General features: G+C 34.0%; 1 protein-coding gene across 1 annotated transcript; it reads left to right on the top strand.

Moving 5' to 3' along the window:
* The first annotated feature begins 4,712 nt into the window (after positions 1–4,712).
* On the top strand, positions 4,713–8,956 carry LOC140447707 (uncharacterized). Its single transcript, XM_072540512.1, has 2 exons — positions 4,713–5,057; positions 5,319–8,956. The coding sequence occupies exon 2, from the start codon at positions 7,089–7,091 to the stop codon at positions 8,490–8,492; it is 1,404 nt and encodes a 467-aa protein (XP_072396613.1). The 5' UTR covers positions 4,713–5,057; positions 5,319–7,088; the 3' UTR covers positions 8,493–8,956.
* The last annotated feature ends 15,490 nt before the right edge of the window (positions 8,957–24,446 follow it).

The following is a 24,446-nucleotide window of genomic DNA, read 5'->3' as shown; positions in this document are numbered from 1 at the left end:
TCGTAAGTTCCAAGGAGGAAATCAAAGTGTTGACTAAAGTCAGCAATTTTTACGTCGAATGTTTGTGGAATTCCATATTCTAGGAATAGTGGCGTCTTAATATTTAAGTCGTGCTTGGAAGTAATTTTCATTGACGTTAGCGAAAAAGGTTTTCGATAAATATGATTTTTATCAAATAGTTTGAGAGCTCGCGGATTTAAAATTGAATGGGAACCGCCGGTATCGATTAAAACGCGTAGATGTGTTTTGGGTGTAACGAAGCAGGGTAACCCAGGGGAACTTTCGATATTATGTAGGTTTATACAGGGGGTGGATGATCGTCTAACGGGATGGCTTGAAATCCTGATGATTTTCATCATGCAAATCGGGCTCTTGTTCGGATTCGTAATTTTCGAAATCATTTTCGAAATATTGGATATCATTTGAATCTATGTGAAAATTGTGGCTTCTATTAGTTGTAATTGTCATGGGCTGATGGTTTCTGGTTGTGGTAGTTTGAACACCGCTCATTGGAGTAGCAAAATTTGGTTGGGGTCGAGGAGCTTTATATTTATTTAATCTTTGTTGGTTGTTTTTCGGAACATTGTTTCGTTGGAAGGATTGATTTTGTTCGTGAGAACTGAAATTTTGTCTCTGAGGAAAATTATAGTTCTGTTGTGGAGTGAAGTTAAAATTGGGCTCTGTGTTGTGAGTTGAAGGTCTCACATAATTTGAATGCGTGGGTTGGAAGTTTGTGGATCTTTGATTATTCGAAGATTGATAGGGTTTATTTTTGAGTGGGGCCTTTTTGTTTTGTTGGCTCTTAAGGAAGTTCATGTATTGTTGTTGATTTTTGTGGTTATCGTAGGCAATACACTTTTGAAGGGCTTCTTCTAGGGAATTTAATTCAAAATGCGATAAGTATTCGCAATAAGGCTCGTTGATTCCGGTACAGAAAGTTTTGAGGGCAATGTTTTTGAAGTATGGAGTTTTAAAAGTTACTGTCGCGGGATTATCGTTTAGGGTGATGTGTTGGAGTAAATCGTTCAGATTTGTAGTTATTCTCTGATGATAATTGTCGTAGGATTCACTATGTTTTTGGACGGTAGTGGATAGTTGTGTTACTAATATGTCTTCGGAACGTCTGTCTCCGTATTTAGTTAATAACGCTGGACGAATTTCTGTCCAATTGGTTTTATTAGAATAGTTTAAGAAATTTCTAGGTTCTCCTTTAATTCGAGATACGATATGGGAATTTAAGATAAATTCTTGGGACAGATTTAAATCTTGGGTGCCTAAGAAAACTATTAAATTATCTACTGCTTTGATAAAGGTGGAGAGGTTGTCTCCAGAAGACAATTCGGGCAGAGTTGAGCAAAGGCTAGCAATATCGCTATTGGTCATCGGCATTTTGGAACGTAATTTAGATGCAGGCTTAGATTTAGAGGTTTGTAGATTTCTTTTTATTTTTAGATTTAAATTGTCGAATAGTAAACTTAAATTTTCGATACTATTTTGGGAAATATCATTCAATGTACTCATAAAATATATGCAAAAATATAAATGCGAGTATATATAAAAATTCGTTGAAGTAAAATGTTATAAATAATATAAATTCAATAAACAATAAATAATAAATTCAATGTAAATGTTTAAGAATTCAATTAAAATAATAAATGCTCATAAACAATGGTAAAGAAAGGAAAAACTTACGCAAGGATGATCGTGTTTGATTTCCAATACATTTTTCTCTTTTACCAGGTTCTTCAGGATTTCATTAAACTAATGTAGACCAGGAAACGACTATGTTTCTGTATGAAATATCCTGTGGTTCGCAGCGCCAGAAATGTTTCTTCAACGTCGATATTCCCAAAAAAAAATCTTTATTTCGAAAAAGTTACAATTTTTGAGAAATTCTACAAACTACTACATTTAATGATTTAAACTTGACTATTGAAACATAATAATTACAATAATAATAAAAATATTGATTTCTTCCTATTTATAACGTCGGATATCGGAATCTGCTGATTCTTAATAGTAAGGGAGCTTATGGCTACATTTCTATATATATATATATATATATATATATATATATATATATATATATATATATATATATATATATATATAAAGGAGTTGAATGCAAAAAAAATTTAGACGTACTCTGCAGTAAAATTCACTGTTTATTTTGTTATTAATACAAAAATACAATACAATACACCGCAACATAATTTAATATAATAATACAATACAAATTAAAATGCAGTATTCATAAGTATTTACAAATGACAATATACATAACTTTTACTTAGAAGATTTACTCTCATTTCTTGCCAGACAGTCATACTGATAAGACGTGCTCTCTCTCTTATTAGCTCTTGTTCGTATCAGCTCTTGCTCTTATTAGTATACGTGCAGTAAGTAACTTGTTTTAATGTTTTGAAAAATAGATAGTACATTTTCAATTTTGAATTTGTACACGTTTGAATAATTTTATAATTTTTTAGTTTTTTGAAAAATTTTACAGTTTTTGATAATTTTCAAAACAATGTGGTCATTGAAGGTTTTAGCGCGTAGGTTCATAACTACATTTTGTGCGTACCTACATAGTTTCCAACTCTCTTGCGAGCAGCATACACGGGATTCTCTTAGTCACGGCGAAGATAATTTGAAAAATCTGTTGGAAAATGCACTGAATGATGCAAAGAAACAGGGTGGCTACAAAAAGGTGATAAAATTCGCATAATTGCCCACAATGACAATTTCAATCATCCGATATCGACAAAAGTAACCACAGAAGACAATATGGACAATTTGTTGCAACAAGTTGAAAACATATTAACATCTAGCGACACTGTTCTTTTGGGTGACACAAAATTTGATATTCAAATTTTTAAGATGCCTAGGGATAGCGGCCGTCGTAGAATGATAAATTTGTCAGAGGATCGTCGAACCAAAAAGAGCATTACCCGAATTAAAAACAATGACACTTAATGCGGGGCTAGAGCAATCGTAACTGCTCTTACATATATCACAACAGAGATTTTAGGGTACAAGATAACAGATAGTGATGTGAAAAATATGCGAAAGGGTCGAAAATTTCAGACGGTTTTGGCGGAAAAACTTTGTGGTCTGTTGGGTGGTTGCTATAACGATGGCTTTACTTTGGATGATTTTAAGAAGGCCGAAGAACTGTTGGATGTGCAGATAAAGATTATTTGTGCAGAAAATTTTAATACTCTTATCTACGAGGGTCCCGAAAAAACAACCAAAATTTATTTATACAAAAATGGAAATCACTTCGACGTTATACATAGTTTGAAAGGTTTGTACGGTACTAATTATTATTGTAAAAAGTGCGATACACCTTATCAGGGCAGAAACAAGCACAAGTGCAAGAAAGCACCACTTTGCACGATTTGCAGACAACCTGAGCACGCCATCCAAAACAAAATTCTGTGCAAGAACTGTAATCGTTATTGCTACAATGATGAATGTCTGGCAAACCATACAGAAGTTTGCAAAGAAGTATTTAAATGTGAAAAGTGCAATAAAGTATGTAAAAGAGTCAAGGAGCATGTGTGTGGCTACTCGATGTGCAGGAATTGTAACACATTCGTAGAGATAGCTACACATCAGTGCTATATGATGAAAACACCCGCCAAAGGAGGATTTTGTGGCGTACCTTGTATATTTAATAGTCGTAGTAACGAAGTAAATAAGGGGTGTCAATACAATACTAAAGCAAAAACTATTTGTAAAGAACCATGTAAATGCAACGGCCTCTCTAACACTCCCATAAATCGTTGCACGTATACAGAAAAATATTTATTTTTCGATTATGAGGCAATGCAGGATACCAGAATACATGTGCCAAATCTTATAATAGTCCATGATTATACTGGTAACAAATACGTTTTTACAAATAACGTAGAATTTTGTAAATGGTTAATTTCTGAGAAACACAGGGGTTATACAGCAGTAGCTCACAACGGGAAAAGTTACGATTCGTATTTTATTTTAAAATACTGTGTAGAAAACACGATAAAGCCGTAGACCATCTACAACGGGTCAAAACTGATGCTGCTGGAAGTAGCTGCTATTAAAAATAATTGATAGTTCGAATTTTGTTGCTGGACCCTTAGCAGCTTTTCCGAAAACATTTGGATTGACTGAGTTGAAAAAAGGTTATTTTCCTCATTATTTTAACAAACTAGAAAACCATTCATACATTGGACCACTCCCTGACACATCTTATTACAGTCCAAATACAATGAAAATCTCACAAAGAGAAACCTTTTTAAAATGGCATGCTGAGCACGTGCAAGAAGCATATGTATTTGATTTTCAAAAAGAACTTCATGCTTACTGTGACTCTAATATAGATATTCTGAGGCGTGGGTGTTTAGAATTTCGCAAGGAATTTTTGCGAATAGCCAACATAGACCCATTCCAATATCTGACCATTGCTAGTGTTTGTATGACTATATATAGGTCCAAATATCTGCAACCACACACTATTGGAGTTGTAAAACAGGACATAAAGGAGACGTATAGCCTGGCATCGTTAAAATGGCTGAGTCAGTTTCCAGACGTACAACATGCTCTTAATGGTGGCGAAATTACGATCTGCGGTGCAAAAGTAGATGGTTATGACTGCTCCACAAAAACTGTTGTAACGATACGATCGTTAATAATCTAAAATTTTGAACGTTAGCAAACTGAATCCCTACATTAACTACTAATCTGCCGCCGTTGGAGTATGCAACCCACAATACGATCTCATATTTCATTATTATGATTATCGATATCGATGATAAGATAATCGATTCCCTCGTCAAAAGGGAAAAAGAATAATGTAATGGCCATTTTGTAACAGAACTTGAAGGAGATGAGTTGTTGAGTTTGCGGCAGGCAGTACTTGAAGGGAGTAAAAAAAGAATTTAAGTTATTTTATTGTTTTTTTTTTGGGGGAAAGGTGAAGAATATTTTTATTGTTGTTTAAGACGTATTTAGTTTTGTGCATTAAGAAGTTACGTTGATTTATGGAAAATAAAACTCCCAAATAAGTTCTGGTAAGTTATCACACATCTTCCATTTAAATTTGCCAGTTCCCAATCATCTAAATCTTCTCAGCTTACTACAAATATCCAAATATCATTCCTATTTTTTTTATATATATAGATACAAATTATAATATATTCCAGTGCAGTCACACTATATTTTTGAGCCAAGGTCACCTAATGGCAAATATATTCTAGTTTTTGTTACTAGAACAAAAACTATAGATATTAAATACAAGAACACAGAATAAAAAAAGTTTTCTTTTCTTATAGCCTGCCGGCTCCAACTTCCAAGTTTGGAATTTCATTTTATTTGGAAAGAAGTTTTAATTTGGGGAAGAATCACATTTTATTTGGGACAGAAGATTTTTTTTGATTTTGGGAAGAAGTACATTTTTATTTATGAAAAGGAGATTATTTGATTTGGGAGAAAGAACTACAACACTTGGTTGGTCTGCCAGTCCTTAAAGGCTGATACACGGAGCATAGGCTGATCCATCTTAGAGCCATCCACTACCTGAACACTGGACAGCAGATTAAGTAACTCCCTTTTCAACAAAAGAGTTACTAAGCACCATTATATTTTATTAACTTTATAATTTAAATTTCAATTTTTTTATAATATATACTTGGATACTTAGGCCTTCAGTCTAAGTGGGTTACAAACAGGTTTGTGCACAATCCCTGGGTAGTACCCTCAACTTGTTGAATCTTTTTACTTGTTTAAATTTGTCATTCTCTATTTACCTTGTATTTATTTCGTTATTAATATTTTACATAACCCTTATGATAAGTGGTCAGGATACTTTATCCCATTTTATGATTACTAGTACGTACCTTTATTTTGTTAAATTGATGTATGTATTGTTCTAATGTCTTAACTGACTATTCTCATATTTTAAACTGCCCTTTTGTAACTTATATAAGTACTTAATTGTTTTATAATATTTTAATTATTATTTACTCCAAGTGAGTTATCCAACCAATAATCCCAGACCATTTTACCTCATTGCCAGAGGACAGTGTAAATCAATTGTTGTATATAATTATTATATTTTGGGTCATTTTTTTTTAGGTAACTGTTTTTTTTTGTAAATATATTTTGGGGATATATTTTAATAATTGGTTAGGGTATATAAGTATAGGGTTGGGATAGTACATAAGATTTGAATATAGTGTATAAAGCATTTCTGATTTTTATTTGTTTCCTATCATTTATTTTTCAGTTAGTATATAATTACATATATCCCAAATTGGAGTGATATTCAAAATTCACCCTGGCGCCCATCTCAAGATCATCTTAGGATTGATCTAACTATCTTAGGTTACTACAGGCAAGCAAACGTGCCAACCTCCTCTCTGAGCACTACTCTCATTCTTTTGAGCTAAGCCTATTCTATTGTAGTACTTCAAGTAAATTTTATATTTTCTTTTGTATTGGTTACATTCCCTGTTATTTAATCTTATTAAAATAATAATTGATTAATTTTAAATTTTATTTAACCATAAATCTTACTTAATTTCTAATATTGGCTTCACCATCTCAGGCTTTTCCTTTTAATGTGTCAAAATTAGCCATATCCTTTTTTTTTATCGGTAACAATTGGCTTGACCCAACGTGGTGCCTTAGTAGTAACATAAGTTATATTTTAGTGTTATTATATTAAAATATTTAGATATATTTGGTAACTGTGGCTATATACACTTATATTAGATAATCTTGTACTCAGTTAATATACCATCATACATATCGTTTAGTTTGTTAAGATACATTGGGGCAGTACAGTACAGTCAATTTGATAAATTTTAGTATATTTTAATAATTGTGGTCTGATCTTATTTAAACAATATTTGAGTATATTTTCTTAACTTAATATTTTGATATAGTTGTAATTACTTTAATTATTTTAATATTCGTTATATTGAATTAATATTTTTTTCATAATATTAATACAAATTTACATTACTATAATTCGACTTGTTTGGTAAATACGGTGGTCTTGTATTTTGGTGTAGAGGTTCAATATTTGATATATTTTCATAATGTCTTCATTTAAAGTAGAACATTTATTAGTTAGTGAGTTGGATTATGAACTCAAAATTAGGGGTATTAATATTGAGGATTTACCTAATGTTGATACAAAGCGCAAGGTCTTGCGTGGAGCCTTGAAACAGGAGGAGGGCAATAGGAGTTTTACTCAAATTTCTGCTGGATCGATTCCATTTGAAGAACAACAGCAAGGAATATCCGTGACTCTCGATGACTTAGCTCAGAAAATAGGCGAATTTAGAGGAACTGTGCATGACAGTCAGTATGGTCGACTAACTTCTCGCTTAGCACACATTTCAGGTCGTGTCCACTTGCTGAGTTGCATTGATGAGGATCAACACTCCTTCAAAAGGTCTGTCTCGGTTAGGATACTTACTTTGGAGGGTGAACTCGACTCTAGAGTTAACCCTATTGCTTCTTCCACTCCTAATGCTCCAATTAACATAGTCCCTAGTTTTTCATATTCCAAACCAGTTCAAGTGCATAAATGGGGTATTACATTTTCTGGTCAAACTCAACACATTGATGTTATTTCTTTTTTAGAGCGTGTTGAATGTCTAAGGATATCTAGAGGTGTTTCAGAGGATGATCTTTTCGCTGCTTCAGCTGAACTGTTCACAGATTCTGCATTTACGTGGTTTATGAATAATAGGGGTCGTTTGTCTTGTTGGTCTGATTTAGTGCAGAAGTTGAAGTCTGATTTTCTCCCCTATTCATTCCAGGATGATCTACTGGATGAGATCAAATCCCGTAAACAGAAACCTGGTGAATCAGTCACGATGTTTATAAATAATATTTTGGGTATGTGTAGTAAGTTAGATACTCCCTTATCTGACTCTGCAAAAATCAAAATCATTTTAAAAGGTTTGTTACCTTTCTATCATGCTCAGTTAGCCTTGGTGGATATCCACAACATTGAAGATTTGACTGACAAATGTAAGAGAATTGAAGAAACTCTGTCTTGGTCTTCACATCCTCCGACCTCATCTCGACCTACTTCAGGTCCTTCGTCCACTCCGTATCAATTTTCAAATCGATCATGGCATCAGAAATCTAGTAACATGTCGGTTTTAAATTCCAATTTATCATGTTGGAATTGCCATGAAGCTGGACACACATTTTATGAGTGTGGAAAACCAAGGACACATATATTTTGTCATGGTTGTGGAAGAGATAACACTCTCAAGAGGAATTGCCATAAGTGTTCGGGAAACGAGCAGACCGAGGCTCGTACCCTGAGCGTTCCTCCGTCTACAATCCCATCAGGGAGCACAACCACCGTCGTGGAAGGAAATGTAGGTCAAGCAGGGTCCAGCAATTCAAGGTCAGGTCCCCTATCAGAGAAATCATCAACAAAGCACAAACGCCACAACAAGTCGAATCAAGGAAAAAAGTAACTTGGAAACCCAAAGCACTCCATTCTGACGTTCTCAATTCTAGAGTATCTTCTCCTTTATTAAATGTTAGGTGTAATTATGTTAATAATATGGACCAGGAAACAGTTCTGTCATCTGTACCAAGTTTTGATGTTAAAAATGATAATGATAGTTCTATATTAGTACCTTATAATGACTATTCTATATCTAGAGTCTCTGGCTTAGATATAAATTCTTTATTAGTTAAGAAATGTAACGATAATCGACCATATCTCCAAATTGAGATTCTAGGACAATCTTGTTTGGCATTATTGGATAGTGGCTCCAATATTTCATTACTAGGTTCCCATTCATTAGAAATGTTAGATAAAGCTAACATTAGCATATCACCTATTTCCTCCCTGCAAGTTTCAACTGCAGATGGAACAATCCAATCTATAGTAGGTAAATTTGAAACCGAAATTTTAGTGGCTAATATCAGGAGGAACATTACGTTTTATATAATTCACGCGCTATCTCAGAGCATAATTCTTGGCATGGATTTTCTAAATATATTTAATAGTACCTTAGATTGTTCAGATTTTTCATTGTGTATTTCTCCACTGAATTTATCCACTCTTACTGTCATCCATGATTTTTCTAGTTTATCAGTTTCACAGCAGAAACAATTAGAGGCCATTATGTCCAAATTTTCATCGATCTCTTCGAAAGACAAATTAGGCCGTACCTCTCTAATTTCGCACACTATTGAGGTAAATACGTCTACTCCATTTAGACAATATCAATATCCTATACCTCAAGCGTGGCACGCAGACTTGGGAAAAGAGATTGATTCAATGCTTTCTTTAAATATTATAGAACCATCGACTTCTTCTTATTGTAGTCCACTTTGGTTAACTAAAAAGAAGGATGGATCCTTCCGAGTTTGTTTTGACGGTCGTAAGCTAAATAGTATCACTGCTAACAGGGATGCCTATCCTATCCCCAGAATTGATGTCATCTTAAGCAAACTCCGGAGAGCCAAATATATCTCTTCTATTGATTTATCCAAAGCATTTCTACAAATTCCTTTAAGTGAAGAAAGTAAGAAATATACTGCTTTTGCTGTCAGTGGTAAAGGTTTATTTCAATTTGTTACTATGCCTTTTGGTCTTGTGTCAGCTCCTCAGACCATGTGTCGTCTGATGGACTTAGTCATTGGTCCACAATTGGAACCATATGTGTTTTATTACTTAGATGACATTATAGTTGTCACTCCTGATTTTGATTTACATATTGAGATTTTAGAGAAAGTATTTTCTCGCCTTAAAGAGGAGAATTTAACAGTTAATATAGAAAAATGTAACTTCTGTCGTCCTAATCTTAAGTTTTTGGGATATGTTGTTTTCTATATTAACTGTTAAATTCTCCTCTTAAGGCAGAAAAATACTTTTCTCTATAATCTCAATATGGGTATAGTCGATAGTCGAGGATTGACAGATCTGATAAGGTACTGCTAAGATTAATACGAAACACATATGGTTCCAGGATTGTGGACCAATGACGTTTATTTCTATATCTGATCTCCTTAAAAATAGGAAAAAGGGCCAGACTATTACCTGGACTTCTGAAGCCGATGATGCTTTCCGGCTTATTAAAGAAGCTCTCACTAGTGCTCCTGTCATGATGTCTCCAGATTTTAACGAACACTTCTATCTCATGACAGATTGTTCCAATACCGCTTCAGGTGGTGTCCTCTTTCAGATGAAAGATGGAGCGGAACACCCTATAGCTTACACTAGTAAGAAACTCAACAAAGCTCAGAAGAACTATTCGACTACAGAGCGTGAACTCCTAGCTATTATTCATGGCTTAGAGGCATTCCGGTATTATTTAGAGGGTCGTAAGTGTACACTCATTACCGATCATAGCTCTTTATTATGGCTACATTCCATGCGTAACCCATCACAACGTTTATCCCGTTGGATTTGCAAACTATCAGCTTTTGATTACAACATTGTACATCGCAAAGCCAATGGTGTCGTAGTAGCTGATGCCTTGTCTCGTACCTTTGATGTTAATATTCTCGATTTGTCTAGTTTAATTCCAGATGCATGGTATCAAAAGATGTTGGTTAGGGTTGCTCAAGAACCGGATCGGTATCCTGATTTCAAAGTGGAAAACAATGTTCTTTACAAACATATTGTTAGTTCCACAGAAGTTTTAAATAATATGTCGGATTGGAAAATAGTAGTCCCCACAGCAAATAGGGATGAAATCTTGACTTCATTTCATGATAATGTGACAGCAGGTCACTTTGGTTTTTATAAAACGTTTAGTAGAATAGCTGAATTATATTATTGGCCTGGCATGCGGTATACAATTAAGCGATATATATCCAGATGTAAAGTTTGTGCTACATGCAAGCCCAGGAATATGCCACAAGCTGGATTAATGGGTTCCTATAGGAACATTAATTTCCCATGGCAGATGATCTCTATGGATCTTATTGGACCATACCCCCGTAGTTACAATGGGAATACATATTGTTTGGTAGTTGTTGATTATTTCACAAAATTTCCTTTAGTTTTTCTCTTCGTAAGGCTACTGTTCCTGCTATTGTTAAATTTTTAGAGGAGCAAGTCTTCTTGTTATTTGGTGTTCCACAGATAGTATCGTGTGATAATGGTCCTCAGTTTGTATCTAAGGCCTTTAAAGACCTCCTCAGTAAATACAAGGTACAAAAGATTTTTTATAACGCTGCATATCATCCACAGGCGAACCATAGCGAACGGTGAACCGCAGTATCGTAACTGCTTTAAGATCTTATACTTACGAAGACCATCGAGCTTGGGACCAATATATCCATTCCATAGCTCAGGCTATAAGAACGTCTGTCCATGAGATTACTAAATGTTCTCCCGCTTATCTAAATTTTGGCAGAAACGTGCCTTTATCCGGTGATTATTTTGGTTTGATTTCAGACAATTCTGTAAATCTTCCTCAAATTTCAGAGAACCTCCATCGGTTAGATGATCTTCAGCATCTACCCCCGATCTTTGCCTATATTAGGAAGAAGTTGAAATCTTCTTACCTTCGATCACGAGGTCATTATAATCTGAGAAAAAGAGACTTGCGATTCTTTGTTGGCGATCGAGTATTGAAACGGAACTTCGTTAAGTCTAGCAAGGGAAATGCGATTTCTGCCAAGTTCTGTCAGAAATACATTCCTTGTATTGTCAGTAAGGTAATTTCTCCTTTAGTCTATGAACTGAAAGATAGTTTGTCTAACAAACGTATCGGTCAATTCCACGTGAAGGATTTACTGCCAGATAATACTGTCAATGATTTGGACTCTTCATCATCAGAAGAAGACGTAACTTAACAACCTTGCTTAAGTTAATTCTCCTTCTAATTTTGTTTTGGTAATACTTGATTGGTTCATGATTAGGATTTGGATAGGATTTTGATTTGAAAACCCCGGATAAATGCTACGTTGTATTTATTTTGATTTTGTTATTACTAAATTTTTATTGATAGTTAAATAGTAATTTTTACTTAATTATATAGCGTAAATACTGGTACAGAACTGTCATCCTTGGTACAATAGTTGTTTTCATACGGTTTGGGTATGTTTTATGTACGTTGGTTACGATTTTGATATTTGTATCGAGAAAGTTAGTATAAAAATTAGTATTAGTCTGGAAGGTTATTAGTTTCATTTGGTCTATCTAGCCTTAATACTATACAGTTGAGGAATACTATATAGTTAACTTATATTTATAAGGAATCGGAAACAAGTTGATTTACTAAAGTCTACCCCAGTCGATTCACTATAATAATATATATATATATATGTCTTAATATAGGTTGAGATGCATAGAGATACAAAGTGTTGAGATTACTCATCTTGGCAAATGCTGGTTGTGTTGTTTAACGGTGTAGAACGTGGGTTCGAAACCTGTCAACCTTATCAATTGGTACCTCGATAAGGGGCGGATTCATAGCTCATGGTTTTTGTCGTTATGATATACGCATCTTCCCAGATGTTAGATCTCCTGATAGTATAGTTAAATATAGTCTTTATATTATGTATCAAACATTTTAGATATCTGTCTTCAGTCTACTCATTTTTTATCAAACTATTGATTATAAGTTATGGTATTCTCACTGTAGTTAACCGTTTAATTTATTTAGCTCACTAAGTTTAGACCTTTTATAATATAGATACCTTTAATGATGTTCTTGTATAATGGACAAATGGATATTTTTAGTTGAAACCTAACTTTCCCTACAAATTCAAAAATTTTGTTTAGCGACTAGAGACAACTTCAATCTGCAGTTTCATTGGAAATTGGTTTACGCGCGCTTTAGTCCTGCTTATTTTAGTATGTGTTTCTGTCGTCGACTATTTTATGGTTAATTCGTTAATAGGGATGTCTCCAACATCTGATGTGCTCTTCTTCTGGCTATTCTTATTCATCCATTCTAGCTTTATGCTATAGTTACAGAATTCCAGAATGAGTTAGTTATATTTGTCTTGATAATTCCATACTGGTACCTATACCTTCATTAGTTCATATAAATGGTCATAACCATTCATCTTCTTGGTGTGTAGAATTTGCTGGTTATGCACGTTAATCTGGGGTTTAGTAATTTTCAAGGACACGAAAGGGAGTCCTAGGAAGATGAGTTGGGATTCTTCCGGATGTTCGGCCTAGTCAACGAAATATTATTGAATGCCAGATTATTGCTGTATACTAGTTAAGGACTATAAGACCGATTATTTTCTATGATGGTTTGACTTCATAACAGCATGTGAACTGAAGATAGGTGAATCCAATGTCGTCTCAGTCAGTAGTCACCTGGTACACAGTATACTTTATCCTTTGTTATAGCTTAAGGTTACGTATTGTGTAGCAAGAAGTCTTATATGAGCCTGATTGTTCTCCTTGGATATATTAAATTTGAATCTGTTGTCTAGGGTAGAATCGATTTTGGATCTGGCTCTTGCTACCATTGTTTTTATTACGTTGGTACATCCGTAGTAATGTGTTGGTCGACATGTTCAATTTTATTTGAGTTTAGTTGTTATATTGCGAATGGTTATAAAACCTGTATGATTGTCTCACCTTGGATATGCAATATATATAAATCTGGTGTCCCTTGTTGAGTCAACTTGGTCTATCTTACCCATTCAGCGATAATTATCTGAGTATGTGGAGTTACATTTGGTTATATTTGGTATCTATTTTGGTCACTCCTACCTTTATTGGTAGTAGAGTGTTACAACTCCTTTTACGAGACTCTTAAATTTGTGGTTATTTTTTTTAATCGTTCGAGTCTTTTGTAAAAGTGGAAGTTGTTATTTATTTGGTAATATTTGGTATGGATTTTTTGTCACTCTACCTTTATTGGTGGTAGAGTGCTGCAACTCCTTTTACACGGCTCTTAAATTTGTGGTTATTTCTAATCGTTCGAGTCCGATGTAAAGGTGGAAGTTGTTAGATACTTTATTTATATTTGGTGTGTGTTTTGGTCACTCCTACTCTTAATGGTGGTAGAGTGTTACTACTTCTCTTACACAGCTCTTAAATTTGTGGTTATTTTTAATCGTTCGAGTTCGGTGTACAGATAGAAGTTGTTAGTTTTTCGATTATGTGAGTGTATATTTTGTTTGCTCCTACTCTTAGTGGTAGTGAGTATTTGTGGAGTTGAAGCAATTATAATATGGGGTTTTATTAAATCCGCTAGATTGACTTCAACAACTTTTGGTTTATCAGTTATTAGGTAAGTCACAGATGAAAGACTCTGTGCAATGAATTATATGTGATCAGAGCAGTATCTGAGTCACTATATTATGTAGTTTAGTATTCACACAAAGGTTTAATCTCACAGTGTGTGATTACTGTCAATTATTTTTAGCTAGTGTTTATTCCTTTAAATGTGGTTTCCACAGTTTAAACAACTTAGTATGTTTTAATTCAATATTTAAAAAAAAATTACCTTAGCTTTTCGTTATGCACCTAGAGGTATATTTATAAGTAAGTCAGTCCACATGTCATTTAATAGCTACAGACCATTTAATGGGTTTACTATCTTCAATAATTGGGTTCCCCAGTAAGAAAAAAAAAGAAAATGGCTTTTCTTTTTTTTTCCCCGAGTTGTAGGAGATTGTAACGATACGATCGTTAATAATCTAAAATTTTGAACGTTAGCAAACCGAATCCCTACATTAACTACTAATCTGCCGCCGTTGGAGTATGCAACCCACAATACGATCTCATATTTCATTATTATGATTATCGATATCGATGATAAGATAATCGATTCCCTCGTCAAAAGGGAAAAAGAATAATGTAATGGCCATTTTGTAACAGAACTTGAAGGAGATGAGTTGTTGAGTTTGCGGCAGGCAGTACTTGAAGGGAGTAAAAAAAAGAATTTAAGTTATTTTTTGTTTTTTTTTTGGGGGAAAGGTGAAGAATATTTTTATTGTTGTTTAAGACGTATTTAGTTTTGTGCATTAAGAAGTTACGTTGATTTATGGAAAATAAAACTCCCAAATAAGTTCTGGTAAGTTATCACACATCTTCCATTTAAATTTACCAGTTCCCAATCATCTAAATCTTCTCAGCTTACTACAAATATCCAAATATCAGTCCTATTTTTTTATATATATATAGATACAAATTATAATATATTCCAGTGCAGTCACACTATATTTTTGAGCCAAGGTCACCTAATGGCAAATATATTCTAGTTTTTGTTACTAGAACAAAAACTATAGATATTAAATACAAGAACACAGAATAAAAAAAGTTTTCTTTTCTTATAGCCTGCCGGCTCCAACTTCCAAGTTGGAATTTCATTTTATTTGGAAAGAAGTTTTAATTTGGGGAAGAATCACATTTTATTTGGGACAGAAGATTTTTTTTGATTTTGGGAAGAAGTACATTTTTATTTATGAAAAGGAGATTATTTGATTTGGGAGAAAGAACTACAACACTTGGTTGGTCTGCCCAGTCCTTAAAGGCTGATACACGGAGCATAGGCTGATCCATCTTAGAGCCATCCACTACCTGAACACTGGACAGCAGATTAAGTAACTCCCTTTTCAACAAAAGAGTTACTAAGCACCATTATATTTTATTAACTTTATAATTTAAATTTCAATTTTTTTATAATATATACTTGGATACTTAGGCCTTCAGTCTAAGTGGGTTACAAACAGGTTTGTGCACAATCCCTGGGTAGTACCCTCAACTTGTTGAATCTTTTTACTTGTTTAAATTTGTCATTCTCTATTTACCTTGTATTTATTTCGTTATTAATATTTTACATAACCCTTATGATAAGTGGTCAGGATACTTTATCCCATTTTATGATTACTAGTACGTACCTTATTTTGTTAAATTGATGTATGTATTGTTCTAATGTCTTAACTGACTATTCTCATATTTTAAACTGCCCTTTTGTAACTTATATAAGTACTTAATTGTTTTATAATATTTTAATTATTATTTACTCCAAGTGAGTTATCCAACCAATAATCCCAGACCATTTTACCTCATTGCCAGAGGACAGTGTAAATCAATTGTGTATATAATTATTATATTTTGGGTTCATTTTTTTTTAGGTAACTGTTTTTTTTTGTAAATATATTTTGGGGATATATTTTAATAATTGGTTAGGGTATATAAGTATAGGGTTGGATAGTACATAAGATTTGAATATAGTGTATAAAGCATTTCTGATTTTTATTTGTTTCCTATCATTTATTTTTCAGTTAGTATATAATTACATATATCCCAATTGGAGTGATATTCAAAATTCACCCTGGCGCCCATCTCAAGATCATCTTAGGATTGATCTAACTATCTTAGGTTACTACAGGCAAGCAAACGTGCCAACCTCCTCTCTGAGCACTACTCTCATTCTTTTGAGCTAAGCCTATTCTATTGTAGTACTTCAAGTAAATTTTATATTTTCTTTTGTATTGGTTACATTCCCTGTTATTTAATCTTATTAAAATAATAATTGATTAATTTTAAATTTTATTTAACCATAAATCTTACTTAATTTCTAATATTGGCTTCACCATCTCAGGCTTTTCCTTTTAATGTGTCACAATTAGTGATTTCCTTTTTTTTCATCGGTAACACTGTGTGCCAGTACCACGGGTGTTTCTGGCATGGCCACCCAGAGTGTTTTGCACCCAACGTAATTAACTACGTTAATAACGAAACAATGAGCGACTTGTACGAAAGACCACTGAGGAGAGCCGCACAAATAAAAGACGCCGGTTACAAACTAGTAGAAATGTGGAAATGTGAATGGCTAAAATCAAAAGAATGTAAAAATGCACCGAGCCCTCAAATTGTTGAACCCTTAAAGCCTCGTGAAGCATTCTTTGGAGGACGAACAAACGCCATAAAACTAAATGTGACTGGTAAAAAGCTTAGATATATAGATATTGTATCGCTTTATCCGACGGTACAGTATTATGACCGCTACCCCGTTGGCCGTGCTGCTAAAATACATGCACCTGAATCATACGACCCCTCGTGGTTTGGCCTAGTACATTGTCAAATACTGCCACCTACCAACTTATATCACCCAGTCCTACTGTCAAAACTGACAAATTAATGTTTCCGTTGTGTAATCAATGCGTCTTGGAAGATTGTGAAAATTATGATTATGATGATTCAGAACGTGCATTAAAAGGTACGTGGGACGACTCTAGAGATCAATAAAGCCATAGAAAAGGGGTATAAAATGTTGGAAGGTGTACGAGGTGTGGAATTTTGAACAAACTTCGACGGATTTATTTAAGGGCTATGTCAAAGATTTTATGAAAATAAAAATTAGAAACTAGTCCACATACATATGCCTCAAACGAAGAATACGTTCGGATTGTAATAGAACAATTGGGCATAGACTTAGACTTAGAGAAAATATCTCCAAATCTTGGTAAACGAGGAGTCGCTAAACTATGCTTGAATAGTCTATGGGGCAAGTTTGGGCATTTGAATATGAAACAGAGTACGTTGTGGACCTCAAAAGATAGTATGAACTCTTGATGGATGATAAGATCAACATGACTTATTAATGACCATATAGCCCAAGTCTCATATGAATGCAAGGACGTATTTGTAGAAGACCCACATCTACAAATATTTTTGTGGCTTTATTTACGACAAGTAACGCTTGTCTAAGACTGTACGATATGATTGATAGGCTAGGAGGAGGGTGTAGCTTATTTCGACACAGACTTCATTGTTTATATTGATGATGGCCTAAACACTGTCGAAATAGGTGAAATGTTAGGCGATTGGAGCGATGAACTTGGGTCAGATGATTATATTGTAGAATGGCAGGCAACTGGTCCAAAAAGTTATTACTACAAAAATAGCCAAGGGTAAAGAGGTGACTAAAATAAAAGGCTTTACTCTAAACTATGAAAACAGCCTAGTACTCAATGCCTCAGCGCTGAATGATATCATACACGAACCTACCAAACAAATCACCTTACAGTATGACCAGATATGCCCGCGATGTCCACACTAAAGACATTGTAACCAGAAAGAGGGTGTCGAAGACATTCAAAATGGATTACAAGAAGCGAAAGATTGTACATAATGATGACTTTATGGATACCCTGCCTCTAGGCTACAAGGCCTCTTAAATTGTTGTTGATAGTGTGTCACATGTCGAAATCTCTTCATTCACAGTTGAACACGCATAGAGTACACACGTATTAAGATGTGGTATGTAAATGTTATAAACCAGCGAGAAATTAAAAAATTTAATGCTCATCAGTGCACTTCCAACTGTGCTGTGAAAACTATAGGTATAGGTGGCGCTCTTAATCAAGACTCTTTGAAAAATAAATTAGAGTCTGCTCTTAACGATATAAAAAAAACAAATTGGCTACAAAACGGGTGACAGAATCAGTATTGTGGCTTTAAATGACAATTTCAATCATCCTGTCTCGACAACAACTAGTGCAGATGTCAATATGACAAAGTTACTAGAACAAATTGAAAATGTAACCAGTTCCAATGCTTACATACAGCTTAAAGATACAAAATTCGACATTCAAATCTTAAAAAATGCCTCGCTAATTATTTTTTATGTAAAAATTAATTGCTTTGAAAATTGTCATTCAAACTTTGTACAATATTCAAAATTTCAGAATGTTATCTTATTTCAATGTTAAAAATTGGCTATTATTTAAAGTTTAGCAATGTTTATTTTATTTTCCATTTTAAAATGATTTACAGAGCTACTGTATTTTTTTGTATGTTTTCATGTTTCCCCTTTCACTTTTTTGCTTACGAAGAATATTTGTATATTTCAGTGTAAAAACATGGGGGGCAGTATTGTTAGTCAGTGGTAGACTACCCCAAAGTAGTAGCCGTTGAACTAAATTCTGGCCTACCCTGTGTATAATAACCATCTTAAAAGATGCTCATTCAAATCACCAAAAGATATCTGTTATGAGTCACTGGCAAATTAATGAACCGTTCTTATTAAGTTAAGATGTAGTGTTCGTGCAGCCTCCTGATACAAAAGATACTCAACAGATCACTAAAAGATATTTAATGAGTCATACACTGTTTATATGCAATTTCTTAATAAGCAAAGCATGGTTGAGGAAACAGAATATATACGTCGTAGGCCTGTCTAACGTCTTTCTATGTTCTGTATATTGAGACATATGACGGGGAATCTTAACGAGGCCTAAAACATCTCCAATACGACAATATTCTATGACATATTCTTGAATATGCCAGAGAATGTTGACTTATTGCCTCTTGGAAAGGCCGTGGAAGAGATGTGACATTACTTAAGTCTATTATATTCACGTAAATTTTATAAACAAACCTGTACAAGAAGCCCAGAAAGCAACAGCTCCCATTATTTTACGAGAAGTCTAGAAAGAAGAAGCTCGGTAAACATTATTTTACGAGAAAATCCTGAAAGAAGAAGAAGAAACCTTGAAGGTCTATAAATAGTATTGTACAAGAAACCTGAAAAATTAAAGACCAAAAGAAGACGCCCCTAAAAATTATTTTACGAGACTAAGAGAACCAGAAGAAGGCTGATAAAACATTATTTACAAGAAGAAGACCAGTAATTGTAACATGAACACTGTAACACAAAGAAGAAGCCACCTGTTAACCGATGATTTATCGAAATCCTGTATGTATTATATTATTAAATACTTATACTATTGTTATTATTATATTGTTCAAATAAATTTATGTTCCTACACGTTTTTTACTATCAAAAAGACTCCCTAGATTTACGACTCGACACCCTGTAGGCCTTTCGCGTATCACGATAGAATTTCAAGTTTTTTGGAGGGAATGAGGAGGGTAATCCTTAATACTTCACTCGCGAAGAACTAAGCCAACATATTTTACTGTATATTTTGCATCACGACCTAAAATGCAGAAATATTTAAAAGCGTAGGTATATTTACCATCTCTTCATCAGTCGTTCTCTGCCTTTTCTCCTTTAGTCTATATTTTTGTCTTGTTTACCTCTCCCGTACTCAGCATCTGTAACAAGAACAGTTTAATTTTTTGATTCGTTTATACGTATTTTTAACTTACCTCGGTGAACAACATGCTGGTTATAACGCTATGCCAGAGTATACTATACTCGGTTTTGTCAAAAGGCCAAGCGCAATATCTATTGTCGTTTAACACAGCTAACCACAGATTTTTTATCGAGCGGTAATACATTTTACTATTTTTATTTGTCTGTACGACTACATATTACATTGTTTCTTTGAGCAGTATTTGTTTTTACGTTTGGTAGGTTGCTAACCTTGCCAATCACCCTCCACATTTCATCCGGGCTCGGGATAGGAATAGGAAGACGATCAGTAGGAAGACCACGAAAACGATGGAATGACAACTTACTGGAGGCACATTCAAAAACAGAGTCATGTCTATATAAAAAGATATATATAAAAGATCGACAACTTTGACATTTACTGTAGAACAATAATATATAAAGTATATCGGAATTTTTTCGTACATTACATGCTGATGATAAATTATATACACGCAGATAATACCTATGAGTACGTCTATAGTACCTATACCTTATAGTACGTCTTGTTTGTTTTTTTTTTATACAGATTATTGTTAGTAGATTTTAGACGTCTATGTGGCTTATCAATATGAGTGCGTGACTTTGGTGGTGTGGGTTCTGGGTTCGAGTCCTACATACGATATAATTTTTTATTTAATAATAATTTAATAATTTGGATTAAAATTGTCTTATAGATAGTAGATAATAAAAATAGTTGAAATACAAAAATAGTATGTAAATTAATTCATATTAAAAATAACCAATTATTACTGGCCGTGCCGGCTAGCGTTCAAACTATGACGTCGTCACGGGGCGTGACCGGAGCGCGAATGGGGCTTGTGACGTCAGGGGTCAAAGGTCAAAGTGGAGTGAAACGCAAGTGTACCTTTCTACTGAACTGGTTTGATTACTATTTTATATATCCTGATTTTAGGGATTCGAATTAGACTTTTGGATTTAAAAGAGGGTTATATATACATATACATCAGTTAGCTACCTGAATATTTTCTTTTATTTCTTATGTAACAACGTTACCTACGATATCTAAGACGCTGCAATCTTTCAAAATTATATGGCTTTATTGTTCCGTTATGCCCTACTCTAGATCCTCTCTTTTGTATGTTAACCAAAATTTATTTGATTTTCTCATTAGTGACTATTAGACCGCTTTTTTTGCTACTACTAGCATTATTTTATAGCATTCTATTATTTAATTTATGGATTAAATCCGGATAGCAAATAGATATTCTTCACTTTCTCGGAGAAATAATATTCTAACACAAAATCCTATTAAATTGTCAAAACCTTCCTTGCATATTCTATTCACTTATGAGAAGCAGCAGCAATATCAGTACCATAATAATGCGTATAGTTCTGGACTAGCTAATTGTTGGATAATGAGAAGCATGAGTGTAGCAGCTTTAATGTTTTCGGGACTGCTACCTGGTATCGGGAAGCAGAAATATCATTACCGAGTTAATGCATATAGGAATTGTTGCTTGAACTTTATTATTATTAAACAACGCTATATTCCCTAGTAAAATAATCATGAATTTAAAGTAAGAAAAATTTTTAAACGTTGCTTATGACAACATCATGTACATACCACCGGGTTTACTATGTCGATATCCAGCAAAATCCTTGTAATAATGATACGGGAAACCAAAGATGAAAATATGCTCCAAGAAACTGTGTTATAAAACAGTCGAATAAAATACAGATTTTCGATTCAAATAGTCAAAAAATTAATGAACAGCTTACTAAAATAGAAATAAGGCCTATTTAAGATGTACTCCATTAACGGCCCAAGGGACAAAGCACTCCTAGCATATGCTAATGATATAGATCTCATAGCTCTAATAAGAAACTCTCCCGTCCACAAACTTCAATAAAGTGAAGAGAGCACGAAAAATGTTTCACTTAAAATCAACGAAATGAAAACCAAATACAAGCGAATCAACAAAAGAGACCAATTCAATAAATCTAGATAAAATATTAAAGTTAACAACTACAATTTCGAAAATATGGAACACTTTAAATATCTTGAATAAATAATCGTGGTTAATAATAATGCCACTAAAGAATCACAGAGCATAATTCAAACTTTAGACCTATTTTAATACATGGATGCGAATCATGGACAAAATAGGGAAGAACTACGAATATAGAATATCGTTATAAGAAAGCTCTTATAACGATATTGTTCAGAAAAATAAATCGCTTAAGGTAGATCGGACACATGCATAGACGTCAAGATGTCAAACTTGTAAAACTGGTATGGAAGGAAGTTAGCACAGAAGAATGCCACTTGGGCGTCTCATTATGTAATGGAGAGAAGACTTCCAATCATATCTCAAAAAATTAACATTTCGTTTGATTACAGATTCGTGGAAAATCGATCAACTTGGAGAAAAGTTAGCGAAGACTCACCCAATGTTGTAGCGCTACGTAACGATGATGATAAAGAGAAAGGAGAAACAGTGATAAAAAGCAACAAAAATGGACTAATGGAGCAAAGCTGCTTCAAAATCTTGATTGGAATTTCTTATCATTTTACTTTTACGTCTTTCAATAAAGTATCTTTATTTTTCTTCCTCATAGAGTCTCTTTTATTTCTGTTTTTATGTTGGTATTATAATTTTTCAAATTAATATGACATTGTTTCCACTTGATTCTTTTATTTCAGTTATTGCTCTAACCTAATTTGATAGATTTTTTCTTTCAAATCATAAAATTTTCATGGTTTGTTTATATTTCTTTATAATTGAATTAATTTTTGTCCACAGTTAATTTTTCCTGTTTAATACTTGTTTGTAGTGAAAATTTTTGTTTGACAAAATGTAGTATATCATTGATTTGTGTCCGCTTGATAATAGTATACTTTCATTGATCTTGGTTACTAAAATATGTTATTAATTGTGTATTCATTTTATGCGCACACATTTTTAAGGGTTCTCCCTTTTTATTTTTATTTTTAGTACTTTCACAGATTTACTTCGTGCCTATGCCGTTGACCAATCTTTTATTTATATCTTTCATAATGATTCATGCACATGTTGTTTTTATTGCCACCATCTTTTCAAAATCTTCATAATACTGAACTCTGAGTTCTATTGGTTTACTTGGATTTTCGATAGGGGCCAAATGTACTCGGACATTTAAAAAAGTAAATGGTTTGTGGTTAATTTTACAAATTCAAGGAAAATTAAACTGTTTTAAATAGTTCCATTCTGTGAAACAGCAGTTTCATATAAATAATATTGTAGCGAGATTAAATAAAACGAGCGGTTCGAATTTATATACATATATTTATTTATAACTTTACAGTTCGGTAGTGTCTTAACAACTAAACTCTACTTCTAAAATTGTTACCTATATATACCAAAAGTATTATGTTCGAGAATATTCTGACGTAGTCCCACCTCTAATTCGCCTACGTGACCGGTTATTCTCTCTCGCACTCGATACATCGTGAAACTTCGAGAAGAGTATTAGAGATGCAATGCAACCGTTACCTGGGCCATGCCGAGAGCATGTTCGTAATACTGCTCCCCTCTTAAATCTGATCGTCCCGATCAGCAACTCTATATGTAGGCACAAGATGGCGGAATCTACAGGACTCTCCAGCTCTGCATGAACCTTTTAGAAAGAAATTCCAGTCTACTGACTTTGAAGGATACGATCTCATCGGGTTAATGCAACACACAGTAATTCGTACGCCGGTTCCTCGGAAGATTACTTCAAGCATGCTTCTGACAATCTTCCAGTCCAGATTATCTAGTGCATGGCCTATCTTGGGTAAGGCCAAATTCTTGATGTCGTAATTGCACACAATTTTCTTCAAATTAGTTAGAGCACGCCATATATCCTCGTAGCTTGCCCTGTCTGTATACGACCTCCTGGTCACCATATACAGCAAGGATCGAGAACCATCTTCTAATCGCAGTACTCTTCCAACTTTAGGTTGCTGGTTTTTTAACTCGTCCAAACGACCGAATTTCTTATAAAATACGGATGAGATTCCTTTAGTCATCTCAAGATCTTGGGCAACACAATGGGCTAGAGAGACGTTATGCGGAACATTCAAAAGATCCTGCTGAACTTCTGTGGTCACGCCGAATCTAGCACTCTTTCTCTCTGCGTAATTTGACATAAATTCATTAAAGCTTGGTCACCGGTCATCTTTGATCTCCTGTTGAAGGGTTCGTGCTTCTTCTGTTTCATTTGAGCCAGCATATGGTGCAAGACGATTTATGTGAACTACTTTTGGTTTACCTTTCGGCAATTTCTTAATTCGGTATATGACGTCATTTATTCTCTTTTTAATTTCATACGGACCTTCCCATTGTCTTTGCAGTTTGGGAGACAAGCCTCGACGACGTTGTG

This window comes from Diabrotica undecimpunctata, chromosome 8 (assembly GCF_040954645.1).
Source record: "Diabrotica undecimpunctata isolate CICGRU chromosome 8, icDiaUnde3, whole genome shotgun sequence".
Lineage (NCBI taxonomy): Eukaryota > Metazoa > Arthropoda > Insecta > Coleoptera > Chrysomelidae > Diabrotica > Diabrotica undecimpunctata.
The sequence above is the reverse complement of the archived record's forward strand: the minus strand, read 5'-3'. Positions and strand labels throughout refer to the sequence as shown.